Here is a 24,295-nt window from a genome sequence, read left to right as displayed (position 1 = left end):
TCACCGCCTGGTACGGCAACTGCTCCGCCCACAACCGTAAGGCTCTCCAGAGGGTAGTGAGGTCTCCACAACGCATCACCGGGGGCGAACTACCTGCCCTCCAGGACACCTACACCACCCAATGTTACAGGAAGGCCATAAAGATCATCAAAGACAACAACCACCTGAGCCACTGCCTGTTCACCCCGCTATCATCCAGAAGGCGAGGTCAGTACAGGTGCATCAAAGCAGGGACCGAGAGACTGAAAAACAGCTTCTATCTCAAGGCCATCAGACTGTTAAACAACCACCACTAACATTGAGTGGCTGCTGCCAACACACTGACTCAACTCCAGCCACTTTAATAATGGGAATTGATGGCAATTGATGTAAAATATATCACTAGCCACTTTAAACAATGCTACTTAATATAATGTTTACATACCTTACATTACTCATCTCATATGTATATGTATATACTGTACTCTATATCATCTACTGCATCTTTATGTAATACATGTATCACTAGCCACTTTAAACTATGCCACTTTGTTTACATACCCTACATTACTCATCTCATATGTATATACTGTACTCGATACCATCTACTGCATCTTGCCTATGCCGTTCTGTACCATCACTCATTCATATATCTTTATGTACATATTCTTTATCCCTTTACACTTGTGTGTATAAGGTAGTAGTTTTGGAATTGTTAGCTAGATTACTCGTTGTTTATTACTGCATTGTCGGAACTAGAAGCACAAGCATTTCGCTACACTCGCATTAACATCTGCTAACCATGTGTATGTGACAAATACATTTGATTTGATTTGTAGTCTTGCATGATGTCTACTTTGATACTAATTAGCATTTTCAAATCTGAGAGTAAAAATAATATATTGATAAATTCACCTCGTCCGAGAGATTTATATGGCTATCAAAACATCACGCTGGGTAAGCCTACCCAAAGCACATCTCTTATTTTAAATGTTTCTAAAATTCCCTATGGGAAAAAATGTATGGTGGGAAAATGACTGGAACCATTTCCCTGTTTGACCGCTAGGTTTTATGGGTATTATGACACCTCCACTGTTGGGCTCTATTCCCAGTTATAGAACATGTTTAGCCAAAACTCTATTCTGACTCAACCATGTGGTATGATATTTGAAATTACAGATTTTATTTAATTAATTATGTAAGTGACTGGAGCTTAAAACCTTGCACTTAATCTGTGCCAGTTTGTGCCATTGTGTGCATGTTTGGCTCCTTCCCCTGCCTCCCCTCTGGCAGTGCCTACCCCCTCGGGGTGGGGTCTGCCAGGCTCTGACCAACCACTGGGGGTGGAGACAAGGGCTTGGGGTTTTTATACCCTCAGGCTGGGCAGGGATGGGGTGGAGCCCCAGGAGCAGGGGGGCGGGTGGGGTGGACTAGGGGCCGGCTGTAGGAAAGGAAAAGTTTGACTGGGTGGTATCATAGGGAGTCCTGTCATTTGAGTCAGGACACACATGCCGCAGCAGTGAGAGGCTCCACTCCCGTTGGTTGGCCAGCATCCCAGGGCAGACGCAAAGACAGATATAGAGAAAGACTGAGACGACTGAGAATAAGAGAAAAAGAAGGAAAAGAAATACAGCAAGAAGACAAGTAGACTTGAAATTGGGAAGAGGAAAAACGTCAAGGAAGTGGAAGTGTCCCTTCATAGAAAGGAAAAGTATTTGGATTAGAATTTTGGTCAGGGTGGCCCCTCAAAGTTTGTTCTCCCGGTAGTGTATTTTTATCCTGAGTGAGCGTGAGAGCTGAGCGGTGTGTGTTTGGACTTGACAGCCATGGCGGATCCAGCAGGCTTGCAGAAGGGGCGAGTGGCTTTGACCGAGGTGTCTGACGACGACGAGGAGGTGTCCCTGGTGGCTGCAGCGGTCCAGCCCGCCACCGACAGCGATGAAGACGACCTTTCAGAAGATGTGGACCTGGTGCTGGCCACGGGCTCGGGCACCAAGAGTGAGGCGCAGGTAAACGGGGTCATGGTGCTGACTCTGCTAGACAAGATCATTGGGGTGGTTGACCAGATCCAGCAGACCCAGAACGGGCTGGAGACCAGACAGCAGGACATGGAGAAGTCTGTTTCTTGCATCCAGGGAGAGCTGGCCAAGCTGTCCAAGAGCCACACTGGCACGGCCAACACCGTCAACAAGATGCTGGACAAGGTGCGCAAGGTCAGCGTCAACGTGAAGACGGTCCGCACCAACCTGGAGAAGCAGGCGGGCCAGATCAAGAAGCTGGAGAGCAACGAGAACGAGCTGCTCAAGAGACGACACTTCAAGGTTCTCATCTACCAGGTGAGAGTGGGAAACAGAGGGGTGTGTATTCATACCAACAGGCTCTGAGGCCAGCCTGAATACAGGTGTGCTATCTTTTTTGACCAGTTTGCTACAGTAGGAAAATAATGCTGCTGGAACAGGAAATGTTAATTAATATGTGGATTATAATTAATGGACATGTTTGTAGGGGTTGATACATTTTTAGTTAGGATAAATCAAGTCTGACATTTTTTAAGTGGAAATTACAAACTTTTAAAAATCTTGAACAGAATACAATTTAAATTTTCTGCTGTGCAGGAAAATTCTCTGCGGTAACAGAGTGGAAAAATGAAGGTAGCATATATGTAGTTTAGTAATGCTTATCCATGAAAGTTATTAGAAAGTGTTAGCAGTGTATCAGTGTTTGAGTGGATCAAAAGATGGATACACAGCCTCTTGTGTATGGTAGATTGTAGCAGTGGGTTTTAGTAGGCTGCTTCAGATGTGAGGTGGAGAAACCTTGTACAAGACCACAAGATTCCACAACAGGGTTGGGTGAATTCTCCATGATGCATGGGAAAATCATGAGCCGGTGCGAAATACACTCTGAACTTTATTATAACGTTACAGCAACTGTTTTAACATTCTCTCACCAGAGTGAGTGACTCTTCACTCAAGGATGAGTTAACCCTAAACTGGTACTGCTCTAGCTGGTATACTTGGCCAAAGCTATTCGGCCTCAGGCTTTCCATGACCGGTGAGGTATTTAGACCAGTGAGGTATTTAGACCAGTGAGGTATTTAGAACAGTGTTTCTTAGCTCCGAACCTCAAGGAAACCCAGCCGTACACATTTTTGCTGTAGGTCCGGACAAAAACACCTGATTCAACTCATTAGAGGGCTTGATGATTAGTTGACAAGTTGATTCAGGTGTGCTTGTCCGGGGCAACAATACAAATGTGTTAGGAGGTACTCGAGGACTGGAGTAGAGAAACACTGATACAGGAGAGGAAGCTCTTGCTTGAGAGCCGAATGCTGATGCGATGGTGTAATTTATAATTTGAGATGTGTGTGTGTGTAACTTATACTTTCTACTAAAACATAATGTCAAAGATTTACGTGCATGTATCCCAACTTAGGATTCAGCCCTTTCTGAAAAACTCCAAACACTGTCTACCAACAGGAAATTATATTGCACAGATTGGCTATTCATGTCAAGTGTGTTAGTTAGTAGTGATACTCATCTTAGTCCCACTGGACACATACTGGTTGAACCAACATTGTTTCCACATAATTTCAATGAAATGACGTTGAACCAACGTGGAATACATGTTGAATTGACGTCTGCCCAGTGCGGTAGTTTGTATGAATAATGACACATGGAGTGAGTTCATTGGCCTTTCCCAGACCACAGTGTCTCATGGTTGACCAATGCGGCTAATGCTATATAAAGCCAGACCTGTGGGACCAAATCATAAGATGACACCATAAACACAGTAGTACCGGTGGTCCACATGTGATTAAACCAACGCCCGACCTATGACGACTGATTGTGACAGATAGTTGAAAGCCTCAACACAGTGTAAGATGAAGACATTTTAGTCTTGAAGCGGTGCCATGCTGCCTATTCATCATGGCCTATCTGGCTGGAAAACCCACAATAACTCTGTGTGAATATAGAACTGTGGAAAGAGTCAGCTCTACTCTACTATAAGTAGCTGTAGCCTACAACTATATGCTCCTCGCAGGGCTAACCAAGCTGCTTTCAAAGCGTTTCTTTTAATTAATTTGTATTTTTGTACTCACTTTCTGCATTACCATTGATTTCCAGAGTTATAATTTATTTGTTTACAGTATGCGCTTGGGGGTATTTAGCTTCACTTTACCTGAGCGTATACAGTGAGTGAAAATACAGTACATGTATTGTTTCATGCTCAATATAAACTTGAGTATGCCCTGGTATGTATTCCTACGTTCCCCCCTCCCCTGTCTCTTTGTATTGCCCTCTCCATAGCAACCAGCGGGGGTACATTTCCCCTGTGTCTCAATACAGAGTAGCCTAATTACAGATTGCCAGGCTGTATACCTCCCAGTCACACCACTCCAGTGTACATACATAAAGTCCTAGTCAAGCAGAGGGATTCCGTTATGATGAGTGAGGGAAAGGGAAGGGAGAGAGTGTGAATGAGTGGCAGAGAGTTGAGTCTGAACAGCCCCTCTCTCTGTGGCAGCCTGCTACTCCATGGGCTGGTGTTTTTTTAGCCTTGCGTGCTGCAATGTCTGTCTAATGGCTTGCAGCTGGCAGCCTCATGGCAGGGTGAGACTTTTGGTAGCTTGCAACCTGGCAGGGGGCAAGTTCAGTGATGTCTTGTCTCCTATTCAGACCTGGCTACAAATACATGTGCCTTTGAGTATTTGGTATTTAAAATACTTTTTCTGTGTATTTGAGGATTTTCTGATAAACAGCCCAAAACAAGTACTTTTATTTGAGTATTTTAATGGTTATTTGTAAAAACCAAACAGTCTGCCAAATTGTATTTGACATAGTTTTCAAATACTTATTTCAAATACTATTTTCAAATACCTGTGTTAAATGCATGGGAGTGTTTTTGAGTAAGTGTTTTTCAGTATTTCAAATACTTTCAAAGTATATTTCCAAATGCATTAAAATATTAAACTACTTGTCTTTTCAAAGAAAATATATCTGAATACTTGCTTTGAATGCATGTGAAAGTAATTGAGATATTTTAAATTGTATTTGAACTCAGTTCTGCTCTTATTAGCTGGCATGATTGCAGTACAGTATATCAACCAGAGGAGAAGAAAGCAGAGGAAGGACCTATTTGGAAAATACATTTTGTCTAATGCCTAAATTATATATTTTGTATTTTAATCTTTAGAAATGCCTATAGAGGAGGTCAGTATAATGCCTTATAAAACATTGACATATTTGGGAAGAGTGATTACCAAAGACCGCATTGGCTTGCGGTCTTATTTTCAGATCCCTGTCCTGGAATGTCCACTGTGGCACTAGGTTACATTATTGGCATTTAGCAGGAACCCAATCGGAGACGGCCGGTCTTAATAAATTACCTCAGTAAAGGAGGGCCCCCCTGCTGTTTGACACGCTGCTCCTATCGCCCAGTCCTGGATTCTGTCTGAGGCATTCTGACTTCTTTTACAGTCTGTGTGCGTGCGAGCAACCCAATGTGAAGTGAAAAGTATTACAACACTTTTTGGTTTCTCTGTTTACTGATGCCTTGTCATTTCCTTAAATTCATGCTTCATCAAGTTCCAAAAAAGCCATGGATGGAGCTGAAAATTCCTGTCACATTTAGTTCCTCATCCTCTACATCCCCTGTGCTTTGCCATTCAAAACAACTAACTAATACTTACTGTTGAACTGTTACTGTGTTAACCTTGACTCCCATATTACCCAATGAAATTTGACCCCTATGTTACTGAATGTACTTTCAGAATGGTGAATGCCACTGCTGTTACTGTCTGAACTGTCAACTGTGACTCCACTCCACACCACTGTAACTGTCTGAACTGTGACTCTACCAGTAGTCAGTTGTGTGAACTGTGGCCTTCATGTTGCCGTAGTCCTACACGGTTCAGTCCCAGCTCTATTTATTGCCAGCAACTGCATGGTGTCGGGTTAAAGGATATTGGAGGAGCTCGGCCAGAGAGTGACAGCATGGTGAATCAACACTGGCTCTGAGTCAGGTTTCACTCCTTCCCACTGTCTCTGTGGCAAATGCTCTCAGCTCGTTGGTGTGTGTGTGTGTGTGTGTGTGTTTGAGTGACATAGGTCAAGCAGGAAAGATTCCCATCCTCTATTCAAGGACCCTGAGTCCTGTGAGCACTGCGGAGTGCTTACGAGAAAAGGTCTGAAACGTGCTTGTATCTCAATAGCCCCTCTTTGTCTTCGAGCCAACAGCGATAGCTGAGGCTCAGCTCTCCGCAACTAAGCCCAGTTGGGGCGAGGTCATGGTGGATAGCCTTGACTCCCTCCCCTCACTGTCTGACGACGTAGTGCTGGGGGAGGGTGAGTTAGGGGATGATGAGGATGACGATGGGATTAATCTCACGGAGATCATCGAGATTACGATCACGTTCTCCCGCCCTCTCAGGTCAGCTGACCTGACGGCCCGAGAGCAGTGGAGCTGCCCTTCCTCCAATAGAGTTTGGGCTCCTTCATACAGTATCTGCAAGCGGGCTCAGGGCCCGTCAAGGGACCTATACGACAGAAAGAGACTCCAGTCCCATACAGCCCCATTAAAGGAATTGCTCCCTGCGGTACCAGCTTGCCTCAGGGAAGCTAAGGGCTTGTGGGAAAAACCCATCACTAGCAGAATTCTTGCTAAGGGTACCCCAAGCCTGGACATACACAATATAGTTTTGGCAACTCTCCCATGGTGCAGCCATCACTGGCTCACCAACTCATCCCCATGTGCTGTGTTACTAACGACACCAGCGCCTCACTGCCTCTGTTTTTCAGAAAACTAACATGGTCTTGGCCCAAGCATTTAGAGCTCTCAACGGGACCTCTTTATTGTTGAGTAATATCCGGCTGAGTTACTGGTGGAGGTGAGGAAGAAACTGAACTTGGAGGCCCTAGACCCAGATGCTTGGGAGGAGATCTGTATGATTACAGACCATAGCATCCATGCCTCCTGTAGTGTCATCCAAGGATGTGGTCGTACCATGAGCCTAGTGGTGGTGGGAGAAATGACACTTTGGCTGAGAATATCCAGCTTAACAGACAAAGGAAAAGTGGACCCCCTGGATGCCCGGGCGATACCAATCCTTTCCCTCTTCATCTTCGAGCCCATTGATGACCAGTGATTTCCCTGTCGGCAGTTAAAATCCTGCTTATGACTAGTCCTGGCAGCTATCGTCATGCAGGGCTTATTTTTAATATTTTTATTTAACCTGGTAGATTGACTGAAAACACATTCTCATTTACAGCAATGACATGGGGAATAGTTACAGGGGATGAATGAGTCAATTGGAAGCTGGGGATGATTAGGTGGACATAATGGTATGAAGGCCAGATGGGAATTTAGCCAGGACACCAGGGTTAATTAACACCCCTACAATGGGATCTTTAGTGACCACAGAGAGTCAGGACACCTGTTTAACGTCCCATTCAAAAGACGGCACCCTACACAGGGCAATCAATCACTGCCCTGGGATAAAATAATTCAACCCAGGGAAAGGGGGCCTCCTACTGGACCTCCAACACCACTTCCAGCAGCATCTCCCATCCAGGACCAACCCTGCTTAGCTTCAGAAGCAAGCCAGTAGTGGGATGTAGGGTGGTATGCTGCTGGCTTAGCATATCAGCAATTATCCATCCTCACTTGGAGAGAGTGGCATAGCCAGTGAGAGAGAAGAAAAAACAGGCCTGCCAGATACTTATGCACACTCTCTGTTTTTGCAGTTTTTGTCGTGGAGTAGTGACTATATCATTCCCCTGCTCGCAAGAGTGTGAGGAAGATAATTATGCTTGAGAATAACCAGACAGCGGGAGACTGGCTCCTTTTATGGTCTCTCACCACATTTTCCACTCTACCTGTCTGTCCCCAACAGACACATTTTATAGGTACTTTCGAGAGAGTAGGCGGTCCTAGCAAACCCCACATGTAACACATCTCATGTCCATCATCAGAGAACTGGGGTTACGCAAATAACCTTACGTTTTTAACTGCTGATAGTGTCAAGTGTCAAGTCAAGTGTTCCATGTTCTGTTCTTGCATGTTCCGTGATTTGCCTGTGTGAGTTTGCTGGCGTCAACCACAGCTGTTCTTCTCTCGTGTGAGTACACTCTGAGAATAGTCACATCCTTTCATATTACTAGCATCAGGGAAACATACTGACAGGTATGCTTTATAATTAAACCTGGATCGACAGAAGAACACACAATCCACACACACACAATCTCTCCTTTCTTTCTTTCTTTCTCTCTCTCTCTCTCTCTCTCTCTGAGGGTCCCAGCAGCAGCTGACAGTGTTGTGGCAGCCTAGGACAAAGCTACATCTCATGGCCCTCTCTCAACTTCAAATGTCCCTTGACTCATCTTCTATCACCCCACCTCCCTCTCTCTCTACTCCTCCCCTCCTCCAGGGATGCTTCAGAGGTGTCTGTGGACCAAGGCCTTCCGCCCATCTGATCATTGCATTGAGGGTGTAGCATGGACTGTCAGTCCACTCATTCATCTGTTATTGAAGACTCAAGATCACCATACTTTGTGAGGATATGTGTGTCTATGATGGATGAGCCTCTTCAGCATCCCTGTACTGCTCTGGCACGGAGTCAGGGGACGGAGTCAGGGGACAGTGACAGTCCTGTATCACAGGAGACGTCCAACTCAGTTACAGCTTGTCTCCCCCAGTCTCTGTCTCCAACCCCAAGCAAACATGGCAGCACTTCAGAACCAATTACCTCAAGCTTGTGACCCCTCTATGGTCTAGTCGGGGACTAACCTGTCCTCCAAAGACTCACTGTGATCACTGTGGGGGAACCGGGGAGGGGTGTGATGATAACGTACAGTAGGGTGGAGAGAGAGAGGAATGGAGAGGTAGACAGCAGACCAAGTTGGCACTGATTCATCCCCTTGGAATCTCCCACCTTCCCTCACTGTCTCTCACTCCCCTCCGGGTCAACCTTTCCTGTCATCCATACTCCTACCACCCCCCCCCCCCCCACCCACCCCACCCTCCGGTTCCTGCAGCTCGTGGAGAGATGTCTGGCAGGCTCTACATTTCACTGTTGCGTGTCAGCTCTTCTGTAGAACACTGGCCGAGAGATCCATTACTAGGGTCATTGTGCGTTTGCGTGTGTGAAACGTTAGTTGACTGCCCCTCTCCCGCACTGTTCACATTTCTGAATGACACACTGGCGTTATGTTCTATGTTGAGTGCAAATTCAGGAGTATTATATCAGTTTTGGTAAGCCGTTCATGTACAGTTTATTTGAAGTGTATCCCTTCATGCCCTTTCACCTTAATTCCACTCACTTTATTGTTATTTTTGTTCTAAGATGTCTGCCTGAGTATTCAGGGGATCGTAAATGTTGTATGGACAGAAACAGAAGGAAGACCACAGCCATAATGTGCCAGGAAAAAGGGGGAGCCCTCGTTTTGACAAGGAGATCCTACATTCTTGTATGTTTGCGTCAAAGAAAATGTTCCTCTTCTTTCCTCCGGTGTGGGTTTTCCTTGATCATCCTGAGTCCACTCCAAACCACAGGCTCTCTCTGTTGGCTCTCCCTCCCATCATCACCATCTTTATCATGGCCCAGGATCAGAATGGAACAGCCTGGAGCCAGCTAACTACATGGACTGTATCTATTGGCAGAGAGTCCCCAACTAGATTCTGAGTGGATGATCTGGGGGACGGAACATAATTATAATCATTTGTAGACTACAAATTGACAGAATGAAGCCCAAACAGATGGGCCACCTGTTGGACCCCTGCTCCACCCTATCACACCCAGCCACCCCCAACAAATACTATTTGGTAAAAGCTATGCTCCTTCTAATAATTTCTTTACAAAGATCAATGGGTTCATGAAGGTTGACAGATCTGTCTCATAGCTAGTATCTGGGCAATATGGCTGTGTGAAGGCTTGATAAGGGATTGGCTGATAGACAGTGTTACTCTTGCGTACAGGGTTTTATATCACTGCCAGTGGGATATGTGCAGCAGAAAGAGGACCCCAGCTATTCATGAGGCTGAAGGCCAGTGGCCCTCAGACACTGCCAAACTGAACACAGTATATTACCCTGAAACCACTGTAGTGTGTGTCTCTTTGTCCATGCCTATTTATATATTAGCAGTAGACTTTACAGCTGGAGCACATGCAGAATGGTTAACAATGTGCATGGTTCACGCTGGGCTCATTTTGATGCTGTTGGGGGCGAGAGGTGGGGTCCTGTTGGGAAACAGCATCACTTGTTGTCGTCTGACTCGCAGACCCACAAGACTGTTGTTTCCTGCTACCCATTAGCTAATTCAGCTCTCATCCTGTCAATGAGTGCATGTGTGTGTACTTTTGAGCGAGTGTATGGGTCAAAGCCTTTACTCTTGCACTTGAGGACCAAATTAAGGGGACCAGATGAAGTCACTGTGACCTGTACTTATTAAGATATTCAAACATGAACTACTCGTATGACCCAGACGTCTACACTGGGCTCAAACACCCACTGCCCTCTTGGCTTACAGGCCTCGCTCCCACAACAGAAGACATGATTTGCCAGGCAAGCTAAAGGTCAGGGCACCTGTCCATCTGCCACTCAACGTTCCTGGGTTGGTCAACAGATATTTGGTTCCAATTCCAGTCAACAGAATTGTGGGAGCTGAGGCAACCACTGAAAACATGTTACTTACTGTAAGTTGTAGCCTACGCTCTAGCCGTTACTTCAAAGGCCACTGCCAAGATCGTAATAACTCAGCCAAATTTTTCAGAAACCAGTGTAAAAGAAAATCTGCTCTAGTGCTTTGATTATAAATACTCTTGCAACGATGTGGAATGGAATGGCGGAGGGTCCTGTTTCATAGAGTGAGACTTGATTTAGCCACCGGCAGCAGCCCAGAACGATGGTGTCGGTGTATGTGTGTGTGTGTGTGTGGATGTGCCGCCGTGTTTCTGTATCTCTGTGTGTGCACACCTGTGTCTTTGTGATTGTGTGCGGCTATTCAGATGTCAACATCAAAACACAGTGCATAACATATGTGTATTCAGAGCGTGTGTCCTGCAGTTCCAGGTGCAGCTGTGTTAGCTGGTGACAAGTGCTGCTCGGACTGTGTGTTCCTGGCACTGGCCTGTGAGTTATATCCTGTCACTGAGATCTAGGCAGGGCACTGGGTGGGTTATGGCCACTCATAACTCTGATTATTAAACTAGCAGACTGCACACAGAGGGCATTAGACTGATCAAGCTTTTAAAATGGTTTCTTATTAAGGAGCTTTCGTGGGTGGATGGAGGTTTTGACACTGGCTTTAGTTGTTATTACTCTTCCTATACTTCACCCTTATTAAGACACACCACTGCCTAGAACTACTTAACACCTCTCTCTCTGAGAGGGAAGACATTTAAGTGCAGGTAATAGAACTAATGCCTCCCACCCAGGTATGTTGATGTCAACTATGAGATATGAACTTCAGCAGTAGAGATTCTGACAACTCTGGCATATCTCATAATAGGACATTCATCAGTCGTCTCGGGTGGCGTAACCTTCCACCAGAGGTGGATGAGGGGAAGGAGAACACGTTGGATTGTGTTGGTCCCAATAAACTCCAGGGATAGTCTGATAGTGTAAACCAAAACAGAGGCTGCCGCACACCCGACGAGCAGACAAAGGCTGAGAACAAAAGCTCTTCCTCAAATGTCAAACTTTTCCCATTAAAACATCCCCCTCCCTTCCCCAAGGATGTGCCCTTTAGAAAAAGCAGAATCAGTTACGCAGTGGAGACAGTCAGAACAAAAGGCAGACTGACATGACGCAGGATTAATGGCTTGATGTGTGTCTGATGGAACGATGGCTCCATTAATCATTACTACAGCCCGATGCGATCTGATACAGACTTTATATCTAAACTGTCAACCTGGCGTTAATGTTAGGCGTTGGGAGCAGATCTCAGTACAGACATTACAGAATCACTACGTTAGAGAGTCAGACGTGTCAGTCCTACAGAGAAACGTGTGGAAAGGCAAAGTTCCATGATGACTGGTGATGCCATGTTGACAGTGGTTGTAGTTGTAGGGATTCCAGTCGCTGTAGTCATGGAGAGAGGTTGAGGGGATTGGCTGAGCCTTGGAAAGGGATATATCCCCGCCAGACTCCTGTGTGGTGAGGTCACACATAGCTCTGAAAGAAACCCCAAGGAACTCCCTTCCGGTGTCAAACAAGATGTACCATTACACCACAATTGTGCCCAAATAGAATACAGGGAACTTTTTCAACCTGGCTGTCTGGAATTCAGTTTGGAAAGGGAGAGGTCCTGGTGGCAAAGGTGTAGAGTGTATTTCCACTGCTTCATTTCATGTGAAGCCATCACAGTTGGGCTATGTTACATTGTTTGCCATAGTGGGATGGTGAGATCAGAGAGGAGCAAAACGTGTCATGGGTCATTGCACAGAATTCCCTTTGTACTCCTCAACTGCATCATGATGGTGGTCATGAGGATTCCCCAGGATGCTCGAGGTAGACGGAACGAGAACCTGATCTCTGTGCCTTGGCTGCGTCTAATTGAACTAAAATAGTGAGCTGGGATGCATAGACTACCCCACTCCCTTCTGTAACAGCTTCTTGTAAATAACGATTCTCATTATAGTCGTGTGTTAAATGTGTTGAGCCCCAAAATACTATACCTATAGGAGGCTTAAGCAACGGAAATGTACAGTAGCCTGTAGTACATCAGCTGCTAGCACCATGTTTATATCTGCCAGGGGCTCTCCACCCTCTGCTCCTGCCGTAGAAGGGGCCCAGATGGGTCATTGTGAAAGCTGAAGGCACAGCTGCATACTGCAGACTGGGGCTAGACAGGATCAGACAGCTGCCAGGGTGACTCACGAGGCATGCCTCTCATCTCTGCCCCAGGAGGAATGGGGGAGGGAGGTCACGGGCATCTGATTAAGATGGTAGTAGAGGTAATTTATTACAGATGTAAGATCTTAATTTGATTGCGCTTTTTTTACTGAGAATTTTCCTGCACAGCATGAAATTCAAACTTGTAGTATATTCAGGGCTTAAAAAGGATTGTAATTTCCATTTTAAAATGTCAGACTTGATATCCCTTATCGGAAAATGTATCAACCCCTACAAATAAAATGTAAATTCATTATAATCCATATAATAATTCACATTTACTGTTGCTGAAGGATTATTTTCCTGCTGTAGTGAAGTGGCTCATATTAAGATCCTACATCTGTAGGTAGATGTCCATTGCCTAGTAAAACCCAAGTAGCACTTCTTACCTCACTAGGCTTCATCTCTTGTTCTTGTGAAATATCTGATGCATGTGGGAGAGTACCAGAGTAAAGGGTTGGCATCAATCCTAATGTCATCCAAACATGTCCTCATCTACATTCCCCAAACTTTTGTTGTGAATACCTTCAGTTCCATCCAAAAGGGCATGGACGGTAATTTACAAAACAATTTAGTCTGTGACATTCCTTATCTACAACAATTATCAAATCCACATGACATTTTTGATAGGTCATGAAAGACAGACAGACATTAATATTAGGTTTATTTAATTGACGTTATAAAATGCTGATGTCATAGGACTGTGACTGATATCTAAGGAGAGAGAGTCTGAGAGTGTGGCTTTGTGTTGCAGAAAAGGGGCCCTGGGCTGGCTAGGAGACGAAAGAGTGCCCTTATAGCTGCTGTAGTTTTTAGCTGTGGTTTGGACAACTGTTTGCTCTGTTGTCGTCCATGGCAACTAGTGTGTGCTTAATAATGATCCGCAGTGCCTATGAGTCAGAGGCAGAACACTCAAACTCAGAGAAAAATAACCAAACTAGAAAGCCTTTTAAAGCCAAAACAGGATAGGCTTCATGTAGCATCGATGGGGACTGCAAGACTTTAAATGTTAAGAGGCCTGTTTACCACTGTACATTCAACTTCCCTTCTTCTTCTCTCTCTCTCTCTCTAATAAGTACACACACACTCTCTCCTATTCACTCTCTCTCTCACACACACACTCTCTCTCTGTTATTTCATTCTCAGTCAGTAGAATGCATGACTTGTTTACTGTGTTCTCTGGGCCTCAGGCTGGTTTGTGTGTTTTCAGAATACCTCCTAGGGAGTGTTTCCCTCAGAGAGACGACTCATGAGCAATAGACTTGCCTGGACTCAGCAGCCTGCATAGGATACACTGTCATAGCCAACACACACTGTACACAAACACACACGGTATTGCACATAGAGATTTACAGACACTCTTGTTCCACATACACACAAACATGCGTGTGACGCACGCACACACACGCGCGCGCACACACACACACACACACACAGTGTAACCAGTGCTAAATCTCCTCCATCTGCCAGCTTTTCCATGAGCTGTAATTCAGCCCCCCCCCCCCAGGCCACTCTCCCTTTCGAGCCGAGCAAAGAAAGAGACATTAACAAACAGAGCTCCCTCTTTCTTTCTGTGAAGACTCACACACACTCAACAAACCACATTCTCCACAGGCACTCCTTCAAGCAAAGTAGCGTACACACTCACATGTAGACCAGACTTTTCCACGGCTAGAGTGGGAGGAGAGAGGAGGGTAACACAAGGTTCCCTCTCTCTCTCATTAATCACACACAGGGAGAGCTACTGATGGCTGCGAAGACGTGCATTTCCTTTCCTACATGATTTTAATCAGGCTGCGTCGGGGCACCACCTCGACACAGGAGATGGCGATGCCCTCAATGATGTAGCGTCCTACGTTTGGATGACTTCCCCAGAATGCCCGGCTGAGCAGTTTTTCCATTGCCTGCAGCCTCTTCCTGTTCCAGACTTCACAGCTCCTGATTGTTATTCTGCAGTGAGGCTCTGAGTGAAGGTTCTGAAAGTCAACAGGGTCTGACTCTGGAAGAACCAAGGGCTGGTTGGAGGAAAGAGTTTTTTTAATGGGTCCTAGTCTAGACATAGTGGCTGGCTGGCATCAGAGAGAACTGCGCTCTCAATTTGTTCTCTCAGTTTCTATGTGGCATTGTACCAAGGTGGGCGAGGCACCCATCATCTTATTACATCACCCCAATGGAATCAGTGTTAGGCCAGGCCAACATACTGCTTAGGGGTAATGTACTGTTTAGCTATAGCAAGACTGTTGATATTAGTATGATGATGACAGTTATGTTCTGAATCTAATCTGTCCCATAGAACACCGTACCGTAGCGTTTTAGTACAGTAGTTCCTCCGATGGTGTCGCTGGGATGTCATCATCCTCCATAGTCGTTTATCAGGCTAATCTTCACACCCCACCTGGGGCGATATTCCACAATGGTGGTTGCCGTGGTGACATGCTCCTGTGTTTATCTGTTGCCCTGTTGAGGACTGGGAGGAGAGGCTAGGAGGGGAGGGGGCAGAATGTTACAGTGGCTAGTAGCCAGGGAATGGTGGATGGAATCCGGAGAGAGGGAAAGGCGAGCCCGAAATAAACACACACACTGCAAGCAGAGTAGGACACAGCACCAGATAAGGAAGCGATGGTCATTTTATGATAGGTTCCACTAGTACCATTGTGAACCTCAGACCAGCACAAGGATTAATAAGGGGAAGGGTGTGGTATTGGTTAATGCTGATGCAAAAATACAGTATATGAAACCTATGAACATACTATCTGCCTGGCAGTGATGAGGTATGATGTTCAGTATGTCAGAATAAGCCAAAGTACGGAATTCAAAATCACAATTTGTCTCAGAACATATGTTGCAGGCTTGAACATCACATTATCCTGTTTAACAGTGCACGCTGCTCCAGTCAACTACTTTTTAAATGTATTTCATCATTGCAAAAAAACACTTACATCTCCCCCGGTACAAGAGTAATGAAAGCTATCACAAAAAGCCTTGGCTTTGCATGAGCTGTGATCCCGAGCTGCTTGTTTGAACTATGTTGAAACAAATAGAAAGTGTCAAGGGATTGTTGCCTTGACGATAACAAGGGGAGAAAGGAAAGTGGTACTAATTGAGGTGGAGGAGGGCTAGATGCTCTGGGAGTACACCTACACAGGAAGGAACAAATGATAAAGACCGATTTAATATGAGGTAACAGCAGGGTGGAGAGGTAGGAGAGGACAATGGGTACGCCTTTCATGAGATGTTAAAGAAACATTACAAACCTGCTTTCATGTGTCACAGTGATGCAAATCTCCACCTTTAACCTTATTACTGTGACGGGTTGCCATGGCATTGTTTTTACATTGGCAGTTCCTGAACGAATTAGTTGACTAAAGCGATACAGATCTGTTCCATCGCAGTGCCTCAAATTATGCCCAACTCTGTCAACAGGCCAAACCCAGCTAACGGACGGATTATCTCCCCCAGCCATCGCCTCGGGAATCAATAAGCAGTGTGATTACGCGACACATTGCAAAGTAGACAGGGAAAGGGGAATGACAGTGGAGATTAGCGTTTTATTTTTAGGCAGAGGAAGAGAAATGGAGAACACACAAAGCAAACATGGGGCCTCACAAGTGGCATCTTAGTGCTAGCTGTGCCACTAGAGATTTTGGGTTCGAATCCTGGCTCTGTCGCAGCTGGCCGCGACCGGGAGACCCATGGGGCGGTGCACAATTGGCCCAGCGTCGTCCAGGTTAGAGGAGGGTTTGGCCGGCAGGGATGTCCTTGTCCTATCGCGCCCTAGTGACTCCTGTGGCTGGCCGGGCGCAGTGCACACTGACACGGTTGCCATGGTTGCCAGGTGTACTGTGTTTCCTCCGACACATTGGTGCAGCTTCCGGGTAAAGTGGGCATTGTGTCAAGAAGCAGTGCGGCTTGGCTGGGATGTGTTTCGGAGGACGCACGGCTCTCGACCTTCGCCTCTCCGTACGGTAGTTGCAGCAATGAGACAAGACTGTAATTACCAATTGGATACCACGAAATTGGGGTAAAAAAAAACTTAGAAGTAAAAAAACAAAGTTGAGATGAGCTCACCAACCCTATCACTCCTTGATTACAAGCCGACCTATCCCCATTCCCCACAATGCTCTCAATGTGAGATCACACACACATGGCAGGGGAGAGAGGAAGGTGACTCAGTTCAGACAATCAGGACTGGGCCAGTTTCCCAACATTATATCTGGACAGTGTGTACAGAGAGAGTGTCGAGAGAGACAGGGTTAAAGAGTTTAGAGAGAGAGAGAGAGAGAGAGCGATAGAGAAGCAAGAGACACTTGAAGAGAAGTGATACTATAGAACTTTACAGAATGAGTGATAGTCAAATGTAAACACAATCTTATAAGTCACATGGTAACACGAGGCACAGTAATACGAGGAATAAAATAAAATACACAAGAATGGAGCTATATAGAGGGAGGATAGATCAGGATCAGGATAGATAATAATAAGAGTAAATTAAAGAACAGAGTAGCAGCAGCATATGTTGAGTGTAAAAGGGTGTGTGTGTAGTGTAGTGTAGTGTGTGAGTGTACATATAGTCTTATGAGTGTGCATAGAGTCAGTGGAAAGTGTTAAGTGTGATGTGTGACGTGAGCAGTGCTATGAAGGGACAGGGCGGGGCAGTGACAACAAAGACATTGCTATCTCTATGGGATGCAGGGTCAGAGGGGTATGCTAGGATTAGCATAGGGCATTAGGAGGGATAACATCCTCTGCATATTCCTGGTCTCCCTCAGTGGATATTCAGTAATACAACATTTCTCTAACGTTGTGAGAGAAAAAAATCACTGAGACGCTGAGTGAGTGGCAGCTGTCAGAGAAGCATAGGTGTCAAGGGATGTTTTGGACAGATGGGTTGTGTGTGAGTATTTGTGAATGTCAGTGTGAAGTACTGGTTTTAGGAACAGACAATGCCTTATCTGATGTGGCGTCCCTTTACAGGCTGCTAGAACTTTCTTGTCCCCTAGATGGAGTGCAAGACTGTATGATCCAGTTCATTGGAAATACTGAGAACATTTGCAGTTATTTTGGTTATACTAGAAACTAGTGTCAGGGTCTTCTCAGCCAAACTAATTGGTAAATGTTCAGTACACAAAATAAGTGTAATCACCAACAGCTTGTGAAAGAGCATGTCATACAGGTTTGTATGGTGCCAAATATTGAAACTAGCATACTGAACCAACTAGACACAAAAGCATTTCCTGCTATTGGTAAACTACCTCACTGCACACTCCTACGTCGCTGAATCATGCAATAACTGTGGTAAATGTTCTCCTGGTGTATCTCATGCATACATACTCTCTCTCTCTCTCTCTTTCTCTCTAATAGGCTTTTCAGTCTTAGTGAGTGTAAGGATGGATACCTACAACCTTTCAAATGTCACTGGTAGTCCTACCTCTTTACAGCTCATCTCAGTAAGCATATTACATAACCTAACCCTTTGGTGTGGTTATCACACAACCGGCAGGGAAACACATAACTAGACATTTGACTTTCAATCTGACTAAAGTCTCTCACTCTTAAATGTTACATCAGTCACAGTCTGCAGGTTCACATACAAACAGAGGTTTCAGGCAAGACTTTATTTAAAGTATTCTAGTCATTCATTCTAGGGTACATATGGGTACAGTATTTCATTGTCTGTGCTGACTTTGGAGTCTTGGTCAGTTTGTATTGTATGACCACTAGATGGGGCTGGCCACCAGTAGCAGTCATGTTTCATATGTTTTTTTTTATGCGACTGATAAATATAAAGTTACATATCTGAGGCAAGCCATGAAGATGAATCATTTATCACACACATAAATGTCCAATTTCATTTCCATCTCAGAGCCCACATTCATATGAATTGATATGAATTAATTTTCTCTGCCTCAGGCTTTAACGTGACACTTCAACATAATCTCTATAATCATGCAGTCAATTTGAAAATGTGTGTGTGTATATATATATATATTGGACAAATCCCATTCTGTGAACACTTTGTTCCCTATGAATGAACACATTAGGATGGGAACAGCTTATCTCCCTCAGAGCACTGATATATAATGAGGTAGATTTAATATTGTCTTTGCAAACTGATGCTTGAAAACAAATATAATATAAAACGGTAAAACAGAGAAAATAAATATGTAATACTGTCCTAGTCTATCAGCTGGCTGCGAAACAGGATCTGCTGCGGGTTTTTTTACCCTAACTGGAGCCTTAAACATAAACGTTCATACTTATCTTGTATGTTGACTCTTCCTGTTGTCTAACCTCATCCACTCTCTCCTTTGTGTCTTCACAGGATGAGAATAAGGCTGCTAAAGCCTCTCTAAAGTCGCCCAAGGTGGCAGAGAATGTAGCTGAGGGCTGCTCTGTGGAAGGGGGGCTGGAGCAGATCCCTGAGGAGGGGGGCGAGGCGGCGCTCACTGGCCTCAACTCAGACGAGGAGGTCGAGATCGAGGAGATCATCGAAGAGTCCCGGGCGGAGAAGATAAAACGCTCCAGCAAGGCGCGCGTGGACAACATCAAGAAGGCCTTCTCCAAAGAGCAGAGGGAGAAGAGAGCGCAGAAGACCAAGGACAACCTGGAAAAGACCAAGCAGAAGACCAGGGATAACCTGGAGAAGACCAGGCAGAAGACCCACGACAAGCTAGAGAAGACCAAGCATAGCCTGGAGAAGAAGATGGGCAAGCTGGGCAACAAGATGACCCCCAACATGGAGCGGAAGGAGAAGCTAAAGGGCTCCAAGGAGATGTTGAAGAAGTCTCTGACCCCCGACCACACCGTCTACGCCCGCTCCAAGACGACCGTGTACCGCGTGCCGCCCTTCACCTTCCACGTGAAGAAGTTCCGTGATGGAGACGTGGAAGTGGTACACACAGAGGGCACAGAGATGGTGGAGGTGGCTGAGAATGAGGCCCTGCAGGCGGGAGAGGGAGATGTGGAGGTGGAGGAGCTGGTAAGAGTAGTAGACACCCCAGAGATGGCTGCTGTCCTGGAGTTGGATGAAGAGGAGGAGGAGCTGGTGAGAGTAGACACCCCAGAGATGGCAGCTTTCCTGGAGGTGGCTGAGGACCAGGTGGCAGAGCATCTGATCAGGCTGGAGAGTAAGCTCCCTGTGGTGAAGACAAGCATGAAGACAACCAGCAAATAACTCTGTCTACAGGGCCCTGCAGGATTGGAAGAATGATATGATAGAGGGATGAGGAGAGTAAAGAAGAGAAACATACTACATTTGGATGACAGTGACACAGCATGCATGATAAGGACTGTCGGGACAGTGTTCACAATCTATTCATCTTATAATAAAAATTATAATAACATAATATGCCATTTAGCAGGCGCTTTTATCCAAAGTGACTTACAGTCAGTCATACGTGCCTAAATACATCTTGTTTGAGAAAAAAAAGTAATACTCACCAGGAATTACATTCAATGTAGTATTTGCTGTTCTAGACAAGAACAACAAAAAACTTTAACCAAGGCTCGCAGTTTTGTTTCTTACTTACATATTTTCTTGTCTTTGTGAATGACTCTGGTTGGTCTAGTCTGGGATATTGCTTGTTGATATAATTGTGTTTATTTTTTTTGTTTTTGAAATAGAATAACCACAATGCTAATGGAATAAATAGTAGTTGCTATTGTGATTTGATGTCTAATAATTGCTAACGTAGGATATACAGTACATAACAGTGTATATGGAAATATCTCCCCTGGGCACAGGCGTCAATTCAACATCTATTTCACGTTGGTTCAACGTCATTTCCTTGAAATGATGTGGAAACAAAGTTGATTCGACCAGTGTGTGCCCAGTGTTGGGGTGTCTTGAGATTTTTTGATTTGATGGTCGGTGGTCATGTGATGTGCAGGTCAGAGAAATTAAGTTTTGACAAATGAAGAGTAAGAGCACAAACTGGAAACATCTAAAGATGGTTTCAACGTGCATGGGGAGTGACACAGGGGACCCTCTTTTCCTTGGCTGAAGAGTTTACAGATCAGTTAAACAAATGTTCACAGCCATTTTGAGCAGCCAGATTTCTACTGTATGAGTGGGCATACAAGCTCTGTCAACATGTCAAGGTTTTGAAAGGACGAGATAGATAAGGATAAAGATTAAGCTAGTTTTCATTTTTCTTAGAGGAGCACTATGAAGTTTTCATTTCTGATCAACAGTGTGGCCCTAATGGTTGATTGTTTTCATTTTGGAGGACCGAGATGGAGGATCACGGCAAATACAATATTAAAAAGATGAGGAAAAGACTCACTGATTGGCATAAATGGAACTATTTTTGTGCGTGTGTAACGTTTCAGCCACAAATCTTGAGCCAATCAGGGAAAAACTAGTGTACCTTTAAATGATGTTATGGGGTGGATGGGTGCCAGGTGTGTAAAGTAATCCTTCTCTTTAATTATTTCAAAAGTTTTTCACGTAAAAAACAGGATCGCAACAGATCCTATTTTTTTTGTTTTGAAACAGAGAACGAGAAGGATGAAGGATTAGTGACGACTTGAAAGAGATCTGAATTTAGTTGCATAGTTTTGCCTTCCTTTTTTTAAAGAATGTTTCATCAAGTTTCTAAGTTGTACTATATTGTGATATCTGGAAAATCGTTATCTTACTCTCAGTTTTAAGTTACCAGTGTAACCACCAAACTACCTGGTTGTTACTAGGGCTGGTCACTGATGACAGGAGAATTACATTTTGAGCCGTCTTTTAATCAAAGGTTCCTAGTGCCGTCGTTCTGTAGAAGTTAACTTGTTTCCCTGTTTTTTTCTCTCACTGTGCTTACATGATAATGTTCACAAAAATACAAATAAAAAAACATTTTTAATTGTACTGACACACATTGTACAAATGTATGCATGTATGCTCACAGTGCTACAAGACTCATGCATGTACTGTACATATATATGCTATAATAAGCACAGACATAACTGTGTTAACCTGCCACGTTACTGTTACTCCAGAGGCTTCTCTCCTGGAAGAGGAGTCTGTCTGAGATTGACAGAGCCTTGCTTATTGAATCTATCACCATGGCCACAGCTAACGACAGGATATATCCAGCACTTCACCTGGACTGCATTGGGTGCTGTAATTGTGGGGAGACAAAGGAGAGAATCTTGTAGGAACCCCTCCAGCACAGGTCAATGTGCCAGTTGACAGTTAAATGAAAGTCTATAGTGACATACAGAAATGTAAGTGCTATCCAATTTTGTTTGTGCCGGCAGCAAATTACAAGGGATTGTGAATGACATGGCAATGTTACAAAGGTGAACAAATAAAATACATGTCTGTTCCTGGACCTCAGTCTCTGTCTATTTGAATTACTTGTCAGCTTGTTTGTGCCTGTGTGGTCTGGCAAGGGTCTGATATAGGGAGACTATGGTGATTAGAATAGATGATTTAAGTTTGACGTGAAGTAAGACCAGTAAATGCAATACAAGCTAAAAGCTGTTGTCTCGTGTTCTTTCTCTACCTACAAGACATGCCTCTGGAAAACAAAGTAGTGAGACAATGTACAGAAGGACTGAAAGCACACGTAGAAAAGCTCCAGAAGGCTTTTCTACGTGTCTCCATAGCTCTCTGTGTCTGACCGACCTTGATGAAGGGGCCGGGGTAGAGAGGGGAGGTCTCTGTGGAACACCATTAGGATAATCAATGAGGCAGGAATCTGATTAAGGAGAGTGCTTCCTCTGAGGAGAGTGAGACGGAACACAGAGAGAGGACGTACGTGTGTGTGTGTGTGTGTGTGTGTGTGTGTGTGTGTGTGTGTGTGTGTGTGTGTGTGTGTGTGTGTGTGTGTGTGATAGAGAGAGACAGAGACAGAGTGAGGGGGGGGGGGGGGCAGGGTGATCATGTGGAGGGAGAGGTCAGTGCAGAGAGAAGGAGAGATGATGCAGTCAAAAAGCAACCTAAGTTATTCCTCAAAAAATCTGTAGGTCTTTGTGCAGTTCATATTTTGTGTTTATGGAGATACAAGCAGTGACCGCTCATCTTTCAACTGTTTATTTATTTATTTGCCATGTAGTGTAGTCTCGCAGCATTGTCAGTCAATATGCAGTTTTTTGTAAAATAATCAGACAAACTACTGCAGGTTACCAGGGTTGGGGCCAATTCCATTTAAATTCCAGTAAATTCAGAAAGTAAACCAAATTACAATTCCAAATGTTCCTAATTGAAAAGCATTTAAGATCATTTGAATTTCAGTGTACTTCCTGAATTGTCTGGAATTGAAAGACAACTGACCTCAACCCTGCAGGATACTGTACATATCCTGATTACAAGTATAGAGAACGTAGCACTGACATTTTCAACTGAACTGAGATGATGGTATCTCCCTATTGTTATGACATATCAAAAAATGAAGCTTGCTTTTTCTGTTGAATTAAATGACTATTTTTTTGTCTAACCACTTATATATCAATAAAGATATATGATTTACACCAGACTTTACCACTGTGATGATTGAATGGGTCAAAGTTCAACCCAATGCTATGTGAAGTGCAGCCAGTACAGCTCTATTATAGACCATTACTACACTCAGATTAGTCACATGGGGTAAACAGAGGCCATTCATTTTCTTTGAATGAATTTGCATCATAAAGAAGAAACCAACATGTTCACTTTTCCTTGAAAACCATTAAAACCGACACATTGTAAATAATGACATTGCTCCATAGGCCGATGTTACTCCATAATAAACACGGACTAATGATGCGAAACACCGTAAATTAAAGAGAAGAGTGCTTGAGCTATTGGTCATTAGGGATATAGATATTTGAGTCATGCTGCTTCGATGTGTGAGTGAGTTTGTAATGAAAGTTAACACTGTCAACCGTGTTTCCTTGCCTCCGTAGATTACAACAAACAAGGGAAAATTTGGGAGTGGTAGAGGATCCAGAGTTGTAGCTACAGTGAGATTAACTCCATTGGGCATGCGTTTTAGTGTAGGTTTAGTCCTAATCTCAGGAAACCGATCATATGAATTTGGTTTTCACAGCATGTGACCTGACCTTCTACGATTATGATAACCTCAGTAATGTTTCTACTCTTGTTATTTCCCTGCTGAAAAGGGACACTCAAATGATGCTATTAGTCTCACAATGTACTATAATGACCTAGGCCTATAAGGTTAGCTACCTGAGAGATGACCACTCTCAAATTGATGGGCAATGCCGCACAAGAAAAATGTGAATGTTTAGGAGCATAGAACCCTGTAATTCTTAGGTCCCATGAAACCAAGTAAACATGTTGATCAAATATTTAATTATTGCTGAACTGTTTTGCTATAGCCTACATTGATGATGATGATGAAGAAGAAGACTAGACCACATTGTTATATGCTATAGCATATAATGTATATGCTATAATTTTGTTAAAGTATAATTTGAATATGCAAATA

At 44.3% G+C, this 24,295-nt stretch overlaps 1 protein-coding gene across 1 annotated transcript; it reads left to right on the top strand.

Annotated features, from left to right (window-relative positions):
* Positions 1 to 1,375: 1,375 nt before the first annotated feature.
* Positions 1,376 to 23,341, top strand: LOC139421173 (caveolae-associated protein 1-like). Its single transcript, XM_071171789.1, has 2 exons — positions 1,376 to 2,315; positions 19,195 to 23,341. Exons 1-2 carry the CDS (start codon positions 1,806 to 1,808, stop codon positions 20,044 to 20,046), a joined length of 1,362 nt encoding a protein of 453 aa, XP_071027890.1. The 5' UTR covers positions 1,376 to 1,805; the 3' UTR covers positions 20,047 to 23,341.
* Positions 23,342 to 24,295: the final 954 nt, after the last annotated feature.

The sequence above is a fragment of the Oncorhynchus clarkii genome, chromosome 12 (assembly GCF_045791955.1).
Source record: "Oncorhynchus clarkii lewisi isolate Uvic-CL-2024 chromosome 12, UVic_Ocla_1.0, whole genome shotgun sequence".
Taxonomy (NCBI): Eukaryota; Metazoa; Chordata; class Actinopteri; order Salmoniformes; family Salmonidae; genus Oncorhynchus; species Oncorhynchus clarkii.
Note: the sequence above shows the minus strand (reverse complement) of the source record. Positions and strands in the feature narration are given on the sequence as shown.

Coding starts and splice junctions, on each gene's coding strand:
- LOC139421173 (XM_071171789.1), top strand. CDS start 1,806: ATGGCGGATCCAGCAGGCTTGCAGAAGGGGCGAGTGGCTTTGACCGAG. Junction 2,316..19,194: donor TCAAGGTTCTCATCTACCAG/GTGAGAGTGGGA, acceptor GTGTCTTCACAG/GATGAGAATAAGGCTGCTAA.